We start from the raw sequence: 16017 nt of genomic DNA, 5'->3' as shown, positions 1-16017 counted from the left end.
TTTCACATTTCTCTGTTCCTTCTCCTTTGAATGTACTTTTCTGTTCTGTTCCCGTCTTGCGTTTACTTCCCACAGATCTAAACATTCTGAATTTATCTCCTCTATTTTGTCTAGTGTTATTTAGAATGTTTGGAAGTCTAATGCTAATCTCAAATTGTTGTGCTATTTCTGCACTTCTGCAGACTGGAATTTTACACACTGAGAAATAAGGAGAGCAGGAGATTACTCTGAAAGCCTTTCATCAGCTAGTAATAAGTATACATTGCATAAGAAGCAAGGACATTGGACTGGCCTTTCCATTCTCTAGTAGTGAACTTTCCAGAATACTACTGGAGAAACAAATGTAGAATATCCGGTGGCCTCTGCTTGTAAGAATAAACAAAAGATTGTCATTCTCCATACTTGGACATTCAGAATTTTATTATAATAATTTAAATAAGAGAATGAGGAAAACTGCTAGTCAAAGGGAGTATTGGAATGCAGATTATTGTATGCTGGGAACGTGTAAACTGGAATAAGCTCAAATAATAGAAAAGTATCTCACAGACGAAAAATAAGCCAAGTTCTCTTCTATAATACTATAGTTGGTTAGTTCTTTATTAAAAGAAAGTTTGGGCATACATTTAAAAATTAGTAAGTACTTCATTTGGATTTGAATGATTTCTCCCATTTTTATGGCTACAAATGTTACTGATATTCAGAAAAGAAGACACATTTATTTAAATTATAATTAGTATTCATACGGTACAACCATGCCAGGGATATTATGCCTAGATTAAGCTGTCAGTAGTGCAGGTGACCTTGAATTACACCTTCTCATTAATTTCTTTAAAAGGCAGCATTTTAGAAAACAAACCTCATGTGTTTTTAAGTTATAGTCATACCTGTGAACAGATTGTTGTAGCTACAATTTACTAGAAATTAAAAACAATTTTGCTGCATAAAGATTCCTTATAAGTAATACCAATAAACACAACAACCAGAGGTTCTAAAACCATACTGAATGTTGGTCTTTGAGTTGGGAGGTCTAGATCCAAATTGCTGTGCACCTATTAACTCACCAATTAGTGTCATGCACTCAGTTCCCTATCTCTAAAGTGGAAATATCAAAGACAGGGTTGCTGCAAAAATGAATGAGATGAAGTTTAAAGGTAATTTTTCATAGTAATGAATTTGTTAATTCTGGCCATCTCTATGCAAATGGCTTTAAAGTAAAAACAAACAAAACTGAGACTACAAATTCTGTTCTTGACTTTAGCAACCATTCAGTTCATCATAAAAAATCACTCTTTTGTATTACCTTTGTGTGGAGGACTATTTTGCCAGTTGCTCTTGATCCATAGAAAATGGAATTTAGCTCCATCTTTTTGTTTTGTATAGGATATTTTTGACAGTGACTGGTACACATCTCGGAACCTTATTGGAGAAGCAGATATCATTGTGATTAAATACTCTGTAAATGACAAGTCTTCATTTCAAGAAGTAAAGGACATTTATGCACCACTGATAAAAAAAGCATTAAACCACTGTTCAATTCCTGTCATAATTTCTGCTGTTGGTGCAAGACAAAACGGTATGTGCTGGAGCTCATCTTATAAACAGCTGAGGTACCAATATGAGACTAAGTGTTGGGTTAATCATGGTGGGGGAAAACTATGCTGTTAGTTCAATCATGATACGCTTAATGTTTGGTCACAAAACATTTGTACTGTTGGTTAGATTTGTTATAGTCAAGAGACTTGTTCCAGAATTGCACTTCTACATGATTGAGTAAAGCACTTAGGTTTGTGTACTCTTGTGCTGTTACTGGGGCTAAGCCATGAAATGCAAGTTTGCCAAATTTAGTTGGTTTCAGAATTGCCGCTTTTGATATGTTTCAGCAGACTCCTTGTGCACATTGACTTGAAAGTAAGTCCCACAGTGTTCAGTGGGGCTTATACCTTAGCAAGTGTGGGTAAGATTGCAACATTAAAATGCTTATTGACATTGCATATCAGTCATTTGCTTGGAAAATTCTTTACATTGTTAGCATTACTTGCCAAACATTTGCCTACTCTATCACAGTATCAGTTCTGTGTGTAACAGGTAACTTCCTAACATCATTTCCTTTCCTTAGTATAGACTTTACATACTGTAGGTCAATCCCAGTAGCTAAGAGATTCTATTAAAAGGGCATACCTCTGTCACCTTTGCATTCAGAAGTTGAAGTCATGCAGGCTGTATTGTCTGTGCTGAAGCCACATTGGTACCCGTCAGGTGTGTGGTCTGCTGGGATCCCACAGACTGTGTAGGAGCTTAACTTATTTGAGTGGATCCTACACAGTTGCAATTACATTAAAATGATCCAACCATATGGGCAGGGCTGATCAAAAGTGCCTGCCCCATGAAATTTGCATCCCCTCCTGATACTTCTCTAGTTAGAACCGAAAATATTATTCGCTGCCCAAGTGGGAGCCACTCATGAAAAAGTTATTTAAAGGGTGCCTGATGTGTTCGACTTGAACTTGGACTGAGGCTTTAATCCCTTTTGAGCTATGAAGCTCTGGGCAAATCCCTGCCTATTTATCCCACTGCACAAGTTTGTTAGGTGAAATTTATGCTCTGGCTGATGAAACAATGAATGCCGTCTTCTGAAAAATTGGTAAACATGGTAAAAACTGATTTTGCACATTTGATCTCGACATCTCTCTCTCGTGTATGTGAAGATCTGTTCTGAATCTCATCGTCCTTAGCTTTTGCATGAGCAGAGTCCATTGTCATAACTTTAGCTGTGCCATTGTTTCTCAAGCTTCTAATAGCTGAGATACAGATTCGAGCCCTTACTCATGAAAAGGTTTACTCAGCATGGCCCAGAGTAGTGTTACTTTATGTCTCCATTTTGGTATGCCTCATGGGTAATTTTGCTGTGTATCTGTATCATGAGCAACTGAATGATCCAAACACATCGGTGGCAAAATTACCCTGCTCTCAGTGGAAACTGAAGGAGGCTTGTCTAGAGCATTTATTCAGGCAGAGGCATAGTGGGTAGCATCTTTGAGTGGTTATTTCAGGTTGACAGGAAAATTGAAATTTTAACATAATGTATTTATTGTGGCATAGTGACAGGCATATTAGCGTTCCTGCCCCCTAGAATGTTGTTTGGGCGTTTATGAGCTATGCACTTTTAGTTTTAATGATGTTTAATGAATTCTGATGAAGGCATTATTTGTGTGAAATCTGATACAGTGTCAAAAGTGGGGGGAAAGGTTTTTGTTTCTTCCTTACTTCTGGTACCTTCCAAGCTAATGTGATTATTGGAAAGTAGTGGCATCAAAGTAGTCTGTAATTTCTTATTGGGAAGTATTTGTTAAAAAGTTTATTCATTACTTAATACATTGTCATGTTTTTGTCCATTATATTGTTGTAAGTTGCAGCTACTTTTAAGTGGTTTTTTAAATATAGTTGCTGTAATGCAGTCCACTGAATTCTTAAGGTTTGTTGCATTATGGGTCCCAATACCTTGCAGACCATTTCCATATGGTAGACTATTTGAAATGCTTTTTAGTTAAAACTATGATGCCACTGTACTGAATAGCAACATGAAGGAAAAGGGGAAACTTTTCCAGATTAAATTTGTGTAAAAAAGGAGAACATGTACAAGAATGAAACTGCTTTGTATGATCACACTGTTAATAAACAGTCTATTCCACTTTATCTGAAAACATGCCATCAAATTCAACAATAGTTTCTACCACAGTAAGATTGTAATAATATGAACCAGTTTGATATTCATCATACCTATTATTTAAAAGGTTGCAATTTATCCTCATTTATGTAATACCTGATTCCCAATTGAAATTTCTTTACTGGAATACTTGTGGGCAGTTAACACTAAAAGTATAAAAAGGTTGTGTTGCATGTTAGCCAAACTCTATGAAGTAAACCTTGAAAATTATCCATTGGTAATGAACTTGATGCTTGGTGAAAATGTATCGATGTCTCAAATTTCTCTCTCTCTGCATTTATATATACAGATCTATGTTCTATCAAATTGAATTATACTCAGAATAGACCCTTTAAAATTATTGGACCTAAGTTAGTCATGTCCATTAATTTTAGTGGGTCTGCTTTGACCATGCCTACCATTGGATCCAACCTTATATTTGTCATTTTTGTCATGCTTGTGCAAGGCAATAAGTTATTTGGAGTAGTTGATAATCAGAATATAAATGACCCAAGAGAGATTATTTCAGTGTGACTGCACCACTGCTTTTACAGTAAGAACTGTCAGTAGATAGCAGTCTTCTTTTTCATGAAATATTATCTGATGTGGTTCATAGGCAATTTGATATATCCTAGGGCATACTAGAGATTAAATTTAGGGGGCAAGAAGATCTTGTCTTTTTGAATATCAGTCCCATGTACACTGATAATACAATATAATAATGCACTTAAATATTTTTATTTATAACAGCCCAAGTTTGTTTTCTATGGGAACCTTTTTCCTTCAGTTAACAATGAAAATAATAGATAATGCTGTCTGCAGAGCCTTGTTTACTCTGTCTGTGGTTCTACTGACACTGCTTAGTAAGGAATGCAGAATTCTTGTGTAATATCATGCTGACTGCAATTTAAAGGAAATTGTGGTCTGGCAAGTGTCCTTGCAAAGTGTTACAAGCTTTCCTCATTATTTGCCTTATTATTTATAATGGCCTACCATTGAAACTTGTCTTAAATTTTTGAAACTTTTGATAAATTGAAAAGTGAAGTGAAAATAATAAGACGCTTAATTTCATTTTGGAGGGGGAATACTGTGTCATGCACATTAATCATTTTGGCAAGCCATATTTGCATTTCAGGAGGGATCTTTGTAGAAAGCTTTGATGCAACCTTAGCTGTTATACATCAGACAAACAGCGGATAACAAGATAAGGGGTAGTATTCAGTGCTAGTCCAACTCAGAGTAGACCTGTTGAAGTAAATATACATTACTAGGTTCATTAATTTCAGTGGATCTACGCTGAGTAGGATTTAGTTGAATACAACCCATGTTCAAAAATAGCTTGCAATAAGAAAAGTAAGATATAATTAACATGAAAATTATTGTTTAATTCTTGTTGGAGTAGCTCTGCATTTGTAGTTGCATTATTTATGCTGTTAATAGTTTTAAAAATCTTACCTCTTGCTGAATGTGCTATTAATTCCTTAGTATGATTTTGAAGCTACTGAAGAAGAGCCAATGTAATTAAAATATTTTGCATAAATAATTTGTTTTCTCAGAAGTTCCCTGCACTTGTCCTTTGTGCATCTCAGACAGAGGGAGCTGTGTTACAGCTTCTGAAGGGATTCAGCTTGCTAAAGACCTTGGAGCTACATATTTGGAACTGCACAGTCTCAATGATTTCTACATAGGAAAATATTTTGGAGGAGTGGTAAGTAGGAAAGAATCTCAGAATGATCAAATGGTAAGATTTCAAATATCTTTTGAAATTTGGACTATGATTTTTTTTGGATGGATATGGATATTGGCTACTCAGGATCACAGCCCCTGCTCTGACCTGAAGTCCATTGGATGACATAGGTCATATTATATATATTCGCCACCCAGCTGTGAAGCTAGGTCAGTCACTCCCTCTTAGCCTAATATGCTTCACAAGGTTATTAAGAGGATAAAATGGGAAGGGGGAGAATCTTGTATGACACCTTGAGCTCCTTGAAGGAAAGATGGGATATAAATGTAGCAACTCATTATGACAGTTTAAACTTTAGCTTAAAGCTATCAGACAGAGTTGTTTGCAAGGGTAAATTGTATAAGTGAAATAAACGGTGTGATTGGAACATTTTGCTCAAGGTACCACAGGAAATCATATTAGGAAGTGGGGTTATTTTCACTGACAACAGTCTTGCACTACCTCTTCTCCAAGCCATTTTTAAGGCCACCTCCTTCATTGTTCAAAGTCCACTATTTTGGAAGGAGAAAGTCTACACGTAATGATTAGTACTTGCAGGAGTGGAACTAAATTAAATTGAAATGCAGCAAAAGTGTTGCAGCACTATCATGAACATTCTTTTTGAAACACAAGTGCCTTTGAATTCAGTGGGACTTGCTCCTAGTAAGCGATTACAGTGGTACCTCGGGTTAAGAACTTGATTTGTTCCAGAGGTTCGTTCTTAACCTGAAACGGTTCTTAACCTGAGACATGCTTTTCTAATGGGGCCTCTTGCTGCTGCTGCACGATTTCTGTTCTTATCCTGGGGCAAAGTTCTTAACCTGGAGCAACCACTTCCTGGTTAGCGGAGTTTGTAACCTGAAGCGTCTGTAACCCGAAGCATCTATAACCTGAGGTACTACTGTTACGGATGGATTTTGTGCAGTTGCAATATGTAAGAAGTGCTGTTGTTGTATACTCCTAGCTGGGGCAACACTGCCGCTGATTAGTATGGACAGGGCAGTGGAAGCAATGGGCTGGTGGTGGCATTCAGGGATATACGTAAGGGTTGGTTGGCTTGGCCCCTGCTAAGGACGCAGGCCCATGAGGGCACAAAAATTGTGCCACTTAGAGTGGCTCAGAGCCCAAAGCCGTCTTTCCTATTGGGCTTACTGGCGCGTTGTGCCAGGGCGCTAGCCTCTCAGGGGCGCCCCAGTGAGTGGGGGAGCTGCGTGGCTTTGCTGGCGGCCTCCCCTTTCCCTGCACACCCGCCAGCTGTGCCCCGTCAACCATATGGCTGGCGGGCGGGCAGCTTGCCTCCCAAGCCTTCGCGGGAGGAGAGCGATCCCCACAAAGGCTTGGGAAAAGGTCAACAGCTCTGGGAAATGGAGGGGGACAGCGTGCCGGAGGGATCTTTGCACCACGGCACCAGATATGCTTAAGACGGCCCTGTCAGAGCCCATCTGTGCTCTCTTTTCTGAGCGGCTGGGCAAGACTCCTCTGGGTTCCTTTGCAATAGAATCCAGTCACTTGCTGGGGGCCCCTCCCCAATGGGTGGTGGTGCTATTAGACGTGTGAGGGCTCAGATGGAAGAAAGAAGAGGCAGGGTGAGAGTTGCAGGAGGCGGAAAAAGGAAGGGAGGGTGGAAGAAGGCAGAAGGGAAAGCAGGAACCAGAGGGAGGGAGGAAATCAGGGAGATGGACCAGTGGAGGAGGAGGAGGTGCAGAGCAGACCCAACTCCAGTGGCCAAGGAAGAAACAACTGGCAGAGTGCAATAGGTGATGTAAAGCAAAGTTTTTGAATTTTGGGTCCATGGTCTCTCCTGGCTTCAGAGGAACCAATATATCTCCTCAATATATCTCTTCAGAGGGGTGGCGCTGATACATCTCCTTGCCAAGGTCACAAAGTAGCCTAGGTACACCTCTGGTAGCAGTGGGCCTAGCACATGTGCATCACCAACCTGTCCTTCCTCATCCCAGTCTTGGCAAACAGCAGCTTTGAGGATGGTACAGTGGCAATTCCCTCACATGCCACAACTAGTTTAAAAATGATTTAGGCTGCCGTTATATGCACATTTTCCTGGTAATTAATCTTTCTTCTGAGTAGACATTCAGAGGATTGGGCTATTAATTTAAAAGGTCTCTAAAGTGATAAATAGTTCATTTCAGTTCATTAATTACATTAGCCATTGGCTAGCCATATCAGATTTTTTTAAAGAAATGGTTTGAATGGATACAGATTACACCCAAGATCATAGAGCAAATGACATTCTCAAATGAATCACTGTCTTGAAAACAGTAGCAATAGATTCCAAATTATTTCTGGGAAACAATATTTAGTGCCATTAATGGATTTGCCAATCTTAATTGTGTATTGGAAGTGAGCCTGTTTTAAGATTTCTGCAGTTTGGTTTGCAGTCAGCAGGCACTTTAGTTTGTCTGTTGAATCAGCTACTTTAAAAATGAACTTCAATAGACGTTAGGTTTCTCCCATGGAAAACAGGATAGTTAATGTGCAGAGTAGTAATTTAGCTGTGAGGGAGCTAATTGAATACATATTATGTTGATTTGTTATTGTTTTTAAATTAACATCTGTGAGAGCTGTCCTCATTTGCTTGGCTTTGCCTACTAAATTTATTCTATAAGCACTTTGGGCATGGTGTTCCTTCCTTGTACTAATTTCTATTAGTGTTATTTTGAAGCAGGAATGATAAAGACTAATCTTTTAAAGATTTGTGGTATAATAAACAATACCTCATTTCATCAAGTTTGGATGATTTTCATGTTCTTCCTTCAAAGAGGCTTATGAGGCACCCATTGCTGCACCAAGGGGGCTCAGTGCACAACACAGCACCTAGCAGAACTATGGCAAGGCACTCATAAGCATGGGCATAGGGACTGGCATGTACCTGTGAGCTCTAGAGTCTACTTCCATACAGAGAAAGCCAGCTCTGCAGCCTGTCGAGTGTATGCAAAACTATGGACTAGTTTATGTTCTTTCTTAGCTGCTAAGTTTGTATCAAGATTTACTTCTTTACTTGGAAGTAAATGCCTCTGTGGTTTGGTTTTGGGCGGAGCCAGAATAGTCCTCTCTTGCATTGGGCACCCTAAACACTCTTTACATAAAAGGCCTTCCTACAAAACGTTTTCAAAGAATGTTTAAAATTTCAAAGAGGAGGAGGCTTATTGCATTTCCACTGGCAGGGAATTCCATAATAAACGTAGAGGCTGCTGGAGGAAATGCCCTGTTTCTTGTACTCGGCAGATGAAGCTAATTTAATGGGAGAAAGGATAAAAACCACATGGAGATTTGGACTCTTGGTCAGTTCTGGTCAGTTCTGAAACAGCCAAACTCCCTGCCACTAACATCAAACTAACTCCACTAACATAGGAGTCATCCTTTCTACTTTGCTTAATATCTTCTAAATGTTCAGTGCTCCTGCTTTTGTATGAAAAGGTACATAAGAAATTTGTTATCTTTCTAATTGATTAAAGTGTCCAATCAGCATTTAACCATAATTGATCTGCTGTGGCTTCTTAAATAAATCTAAGAAGGCTAAGTAAATATATATGTGTATATTTTATTTTAGCTGGAATATTTTATGATACAAAGCTTGAATCAGAAATCTTCTGAAAAAATGAAGAAAAGGAAAAAAAGCCATAAGTGCCATGGAGTTAAGCCACCTCAACTTGATCAGCCAGGTATAATTTCCAACAGAGCACATCTAAGTGGCAGGAGATGGAGGGAGAATTTATCAGTTTTAAAGCCCTGCTGGCCTGTGCTGTCAGGGATGGGGGTCTTCTTTTTATGGTTCTTTTGAGTGTGTTTTTGACAAACCCTCCCATTTCAATGGAAGAGAAATTAACACAGTAGCTTTATACTTGTGTAGTTGATGGGTCTGATCCTAGGATCACTCAGGGGGATGGAGGGCTCTAGTAGACCATAGGCTGCCCTATCCCTGGAATGCCCTGTTTTGGGACTAACTCCTGGCAGGCTTGCTGCAGCAGAGGGGCTTCAGGGCCTAGAGGAAAGTATGAACTACAACAAATATTTATAGTACTGGTGCCAGTGTCTGAATAGAAGCCAGCTGCAAGTTCTCTGGCACCTAACAGCTTTTGTTATTCATGCTCCACTGGTATTATTTTCTACCCCACCCCACATCCTCTACTGGCCAGATGGCAAAAGGGCCCTGGCCCATAATGAGGAATCAGGTGAGTTTCTTGAACTCTGATTACGTTAAGTGCATGGCTGCTGTCAAAAATGCTGTGTAGCTCCTCAGACTCCTCTGGCAATCTAGTACAATTTACCCTGACATCAGAATGTTCTGCATTTTTTTCACTATTACAAGCAGTTGCTGGTGATGTTCAGTATAAAACGTAGTTTGGCCTTTGTGAGTATGCAGCCTTTTATCCTCACAGTCCTTTGGCTATATCGTTTAAAAGAACTGAAGTTAAAGCAATTCTCCAATGATTAATTTCAGAAACATCTAATTTTTTAGTAAATGTTTTTACAGTTTGTATTAACCTGAGAAGTTAGAAAAATTGGGTTTCCTTTGATGGCCAAAGTGTAGTAAAGAGAAATGTATTTAGGGCAGTTATGTCCTCATTTAATCCAGTCCCAGGGAATAAAAATGCTTTTGTTTGCATTGTGCCTAGTGCAAATTTGGAGTTACAAACAGTTTATTCATGATTTCTATTTTTTTGGTTTTATTTTAGAAAAAATGCCAATCTTAAAAGGTGAAGCCTCGCATTATGACTCCGATTTACATAACCTGCTGTTCTGTTGCCAGTGTGCAGATGTGGTATTTTATTCTGAAGACTTGAAGGAAGTAGCAGAAGCTCACAGGATTGTTCTGTGCTCTGTTAGCCATGTGTTCATGTTACTCTTTAATGTGAAGAGTCCAGCAGACATTCAGGATTCCTCCATCATTCGAACTGCCCAGACCCTCTTTGCAGCAAACCGGCAAGCTGTGCTTCCTGTTTTAAACCACAACTCATCATGCAACTCACCAGTAAGAGTCATTGTTAAAGACTCTTTCTTCTGTTCTTGTTTGTCAGACATTCTGCACTTCATTTACTCAGGTATCCTGTCAGAATGGTTCTGGCTGTTTTTTGTCTTTTAGCAAGAAAGAGCTAACCTACTGCAATGGGGCTGCATACCATCTCGCTAGAGGCCTAGTTCTCGTTGTTGTAATAAATCTGCACCTGAACTTAACCACTTCAGACTTGAAGTAGATGCATACAGATTACTAGCATGTCAGGGAGTAGACTGTCTGAAAACTTTTATTCCAAATGTCTGGTGTTCTTTTATGTAGGGATTTTTTTTTAATGGAGAGTTCAGTGGGAAGTATAAATGTTGCCAGAACTTTTGTTTGCACAATTTAAGTTGGTTGGGCACCAGACTATCCCATTCTCATCATTTTTGTTGTTTTCTGATTATTACATATTTTAAGAACTTTTGCTGAATAGTGGTGATGGAGGAAAAGTGATATTGATGACCAAACATGGAGATGATAGACTTTGGCACTTGGTTACTCAACTAAGGAGGTGCAATCCACCAAGCTATTGCAGTCAAGAGCCTTTGAAGAAGGAAACAAACAAACAAAATGGAAATAATGCAGTGGCACTCTTTGGTGGATTGTACCCAATTTTACTTCCCTAAGATTCCTTAAACTTGTGTGCTCCTGTCTACACATGGAGTTCTTGCTCTTGAAAGGACTGTTCCTTTCAGTGTGTTTGAGGACAACTCCAGTCACATGCCTATTGGGTTTATTGCACTAGGTGGGGATGCCATATTCTCCAGGAAATCTGTTTATGCATCAAAACACATGCAGAACTCTGAATCTAGGCGTCATGTCTAAACGTGTATTTTCTTCCAAGTCTGATGCTGAAATGTTGTTGTTGTGTATGTGTGCATTGAAGGATGCAACTTCACAACCTTTGCAAGGCCAGTTGTTCAAGGGCAAACAGATTCCTCCTCTCCAATTCTAATTATTTCTTTGCATTGCATACTTTTATTTAAAAGTCAGGAACTGGAGAGGTAGTTTTGCCACTTCTTGCCATTCACACCCTAGGGAAGTCTTATTAGTGCCGATGACACCCACATTACTAACATCAAGCACAATAACAGTGACTTTGCTATTCGGGCATGTGGAGAGGCGAGGTTTTCCTTTTCCCAGGTACCAAATATAGTTCTTTCAGTGATATAAAAATGCAGTGTCCCTGCGGCAGAAATGCCACCCCCTGAGAAGATGCTTGGGTTGTGTGCAGCACATATTGGTAATAACTGCATTTCTAGATCTAAAAAACTGATAGTCTGAGAGGAGCCATAGCCTAGAAGTACAGTATTGTTTATCTCATCTCCACAGGTGCTTTCCAATGGGAACTATTAGAAGAACATATCAAAAAGAAGCTGAAGGATCTTGGGAACGTTGAGCTTGTTCTTGAGAGAGTAAAATGTATCTTGAAAATTCCAGGAAAGGTAAGCCACATTCTTTTATCTTTCAGTTGCACTTATTGGATTGCAAAAAGGACCAGATGGAGTGGTTTGTATCCCCTAGATACAATATTTATCAAGAAAGGGTGCTGAGTCCAAATGACTCACCATTAAGTTCAGTATTAGTTAGGCTATAGAAATAAGGGAAGATGGTGAATTCAGCAATTGGAAAGATTATAAACTTTTTGAATATGTGGATTTAATAACTCAGGGGAGATGATGACAGAGTATTCAAAAACAATCCTTATTAAACAATTATTTATTTATTAATATTTTTCCTAACAATGAAAGAGTTTAAAATGCAGCTATGGGAAGCTTAAATGCTAACAAGTGTCAGGTTTCAAAGGGGAAAATATTTGGTTCATATAAGGGAGCATTACTTTATTTTGTTTATGAATGTTGATGCAGAAGCAGCCCTACCGTCTCGCTAGGTGAAGTAGCTGTCTCAGGCTGCCAGCTTTTGGATACCTTTAAGAGAGACACACTCATCTGACCCAAGGCTGGGACACAATGTGCGTGGGTGGTCTTTTGCACAACAAGATAGGTGCAGAATAACTTTGTGATAGATTGTGCCCCCCAAGTCAGAAACAAAGTGTCGTGTTCAGGATTCGATGTATGCGTAGGAGAATGTTACATTTCTTTTTACAACCTCCCCCCTTGATCTTCCCAATGTTAGGTGTCTAGCTAGAGGAACATCCCAAAAGGTGAGGGGCCAGGGTCTGCTACTGGCGAGGAAATATTGATTACTACCCTGTGTCAGAATTATGGTCTGTGGGACGCTATATGCATCCCCAGGGTGGTGGGGAGTTTACAATGGCAGGCTACATATTTAGAGTAAGAACCATTGTGAGATCCCTATTTATGGTAGTAGAAATGCAAATGGAGGAAAAGCTTTTGAAAGTGCAACAGATGTTGCTGATCAGTCGTGAACAAAGTGAAAAAAACCAGGCTCAGTGGTTTCATATCGTTTGCTACAAAAGCAGGAACAAAGGCAGGCACTTAAAAAGCATTGGCACTCACATGTTCTCCTGTCTTTTCCTTTTTCAGGTTAACAGCTCAAGAAATTGCAGATCATATTTGTCAAAAAGGCCCCTGCAGTTATGTAACAGCTCTCTCAGGCTCTTCTTTAACACAACTGTATTAGCTGATGTCATGTTCAAAATACAAGGTATTAAGCGCATCTCATTTGTTTCCCCACCTTTTCCCTTTAAATAGTCAAACAATGATAAAATACCTCCTGGTGATAAATTGAATAACTATTTCAATAAAAATGAGTGGCATCATCAATATGCTTTCATGATCTATAATACGAGGGAGAATTCAATATGTAAGAGCCTATCATAAGAAGAGCCTCCTGGATCAGGCCAATGGCCCATCTAGTCCAGCATCCTGTTCCCACAATGACCAACTAGATGCCTGTGAAAAACTTGCAAGCAGGATTCGAGTACAAGAGCACTCTTCCCTCCTGTGGTTTCCAGCAATATTTATTATAGTGTTGCGAAAATGTTTCAAAGCCGAATGTATGATAGGAGAGGGGGGGGAATCTCATTTGATATTTGATTATACTGCAAAATCCCAATTACAGCAGTGCCTTTAGTAGGCTGTCTAAAATAATCACAAAATAGTTTCAAAGCTTCCAGGTCTCCCAGAACTTTTCAGCAGGCTAGATGGTAAAAACAGAGAAGTGGGATATGGGAAGGAGGAAACATTTTTTTAAAGCTGATTTTAAAGCCATGGAGCAGTTGAACCATGGTTGTCAGATGTAATCCGTTCTGGAAGACCATTGGACTTCTGAAACATTTGACAACCAAGGTGCAATTGCCAGTTGGCAAAACCCATTGAAAAAATGGAGAAACGCACCTTGGAAGCCATTCGACTTCTGAGGCGCATTCGAAAACAGAAGCATTCACCAGGTTGTCAGAGCTTTCTACTTCAGAAGCTTTCAACAATTGAGGTTCCACTGTATCTGATCAAAATCTCAAAACAATGGGGAAGGAGGTAGTATGAGAATGGTTAGGGGTCAGCTGGGAAAAAGAATCATAAATGTGGCCGATACCTGATCCCTCAAAACTCAAGAATTGTCTGTTATACAGGTCTGTCTCCAACCTTAGGCAAAACACACAGGTTTCTTAGTAGGTGGAAACCATGACGCAGGCCTGTTACAGCTTCTGGGCTTGACAAGGCATCTGACCCTCACCTGAGCCTTCTCCAGCCAAGGAATCACACACCTCCTCCCTGAGCTAGCGAGCCCCACCTGGACTGTGGACCCTTGCCTGCCTTCCCTCAGAGCTGACAGCTCTAGAATCCTGAGATCAGGGGTGGTACATCCTGTTTTGCCACTTAAGGCAAACCTTAAGGAAGTGCCACACTACCAGTGGGACACTCACCACCACTTAGCCACCTACAGGTGGCACTGCAGCTGTACCACCAGCTGCGTCACCGCTTGTGGAGAAGCAGTGGTGGCATTGGTCCGTGAAAGAGCTTGCAAGATCTCTCTCAGATCTCAAGAGATATTTTGCACTCCTAGAAATCTTTCAAGACTTTGCTGACACCTCACAAGCTCTCGCAGGAAATCAGCACCTATCCTGGCACCACTTCTCAGCCAGGACGCAGGCCTTATATTAGTGAAGGTGAGAGCCACATAGCACCTAAATAGCCTCATGTTAATGTCTGCTAGTGCCCCCCCCCCATTCCATTGTAAGACTATGTCCAGATTCAAACTCCATGTATTCAACAGCAACCAAGCAATAAAAAAGAAATCACCCACCTGTCCCCACATTGCTCTGTTTGCCATCTAGCTTGATGAACAGTTCTGTAAAACTCAAAAACTTGCAATTCTAACTTGTGCTATTTTGGTTGGCCTATATATTGGCCTAATTTTCTTATACGCCAACACAGCTGCCTTTACAGATGATACTGGCATTTCTTCATTTTTGCATTGCCAGTCATGGACCTTTATTTGCTGTCCTGTGTACTATTAACAGTGCCTAATCTCATTGACTTCAGTTGGATTTAAGCAGGATTTTGTACAGAATTGCAACCCTTAACTACTTCTATGCCTATACACAGACAGGAGTAGTGGCAAGAATCAGAAGAATATTTATTTGCATCAGCCACTAGCCATAGCAATAAAATAAACTGTACTCAAGAAAGAGGTAAAAACTTAACTATACCAAATACATTTTGGAGGTTTACATCAATAATCAAATAATAGATCTTATTCTAATTGCCTCCGCTAAAAACCTTGCAGTTTTTGCTGCAAGTAGTGGCAAGTATTTTTTATCAACTTCAAACTTCTGCTTGCACAGGATTAAAGAGTTGTTTAATTATTTTGCTTTCAGCTTTGAAAAGCCACAGCCAAGTCTGAATCTCTATGAACTAGGCACATGCGTACAAGGGAATTCTTTTCTAGATGCCGCCTTCAGTATGCAGAGAAAACAAACAGTCCTTTGAAAGGAGAACAAAATACAAATGCACAGCTTGGTGAGACAGACAGCTCAGTTCTAAGGGCCACTCTTTGGACAATTCTTGTAGGAAGTTGAGAGAACAATAGGTTTCATTGCTTGTCTCAAACAAATGCCACAGAGGAATATATTCATATTAACAAGAGTGCAACCATCTATTAGAAACAGAACACAATGAAAATGAATTTGTACTTTTTAAAGTGTTTTGTCTTTAGAGCTAAAAACACCTAATTTAAGAATGTACTGCACAAAAGAGTGCTGTTGTGTTTACCAGATTGTATCCAGATTTTTGTCAGGACACACAGATCAGTCCCTGAGACTTTTTTATTCCAATAATAATAGGAGTACCTCTGAGTATGTGAAAAGTGCTATTCCTTCCTTACTGAAGGATCCCAAGGATTAAACCAATAGTTCCAAGTCATAGAGCATGGCACTAAGACAGTTTTGAGCCTGAAACAGTTATTTTAAAAAATGAGCCTCTGATTGTGCATTTTAAATACTTAAGTACTCGTAAGTTAGGCCTAGAGATGAATAAAATTATAGGTAAATGCCTCACCAGTGCATTATTTCTCTCATACTGCTGCAGATCAATGTATTAGAAATGTGAAATGCTGGAGCCATTTAGAAGTCTTTCTATTGCAGAGCAAATG

General features: G+C 39.5%; 1 protein-coding gene across 6 annotated transcripts in view; it reads left to right on the top strand.

Annotated features, from left to right (window-relative positions):
• Positions 1 to 16017, top strand: part of RHOBTB3 (Rho related BTB domain containing 3) — a 34960-nt gene that overhangs the window by 8237 nt on the left and 10706 nt on the right. For all 6 annotated transcript variants that reach the window (XR_014556082.1, XM_083702356.1, XM_083702355.1 and 3 more), the window contains 6 exons: positions 1381 to 1573; positions 5260 to 5411; positions 8998 to 9109; positions 10124 to 10489; positions 11776 to 11888; positions 12951 to 13071. Coding sequence is in view for 5 of the 6 variants with exons in the window: in XM_083702356.1 (XP_083558482.1) it covers positions 1381 to 1573; positions 5260 to 5411; positions 8998 to 9109; positions 10124 to 10489; positions 11776 to 11888; positions 12951 to 13071 (1057 nt within the window). In the remaining variant the exon portion in view is untranslated. The remainder of the gene's footprint in view (positions 1 to 1380; positions 1574 to 5259; positions 5412 to 8997; positions 9110 to 10123; positions 10490 to 11775; positions 11889 to 12950; positions 13072 to 16017) is intronic.

The sequence above is a fragment of the Podarcis gaigeae genome (genome assembly GCF_964106915.1).
Source record: "Podarcis gaigeae genome assembly, chromosome: 11".
NCBI lineage: Eukaryota > Metazoa > Chordata > Lepidosauria > Squamata > Lacertidae > Podarcis > Podarcis gaigeae.
The sequence above is the reverse complement of the archived record's forward strand: the minus strand, read 5'-3'. Positions and strand labels throughout refer to the sequence as shown.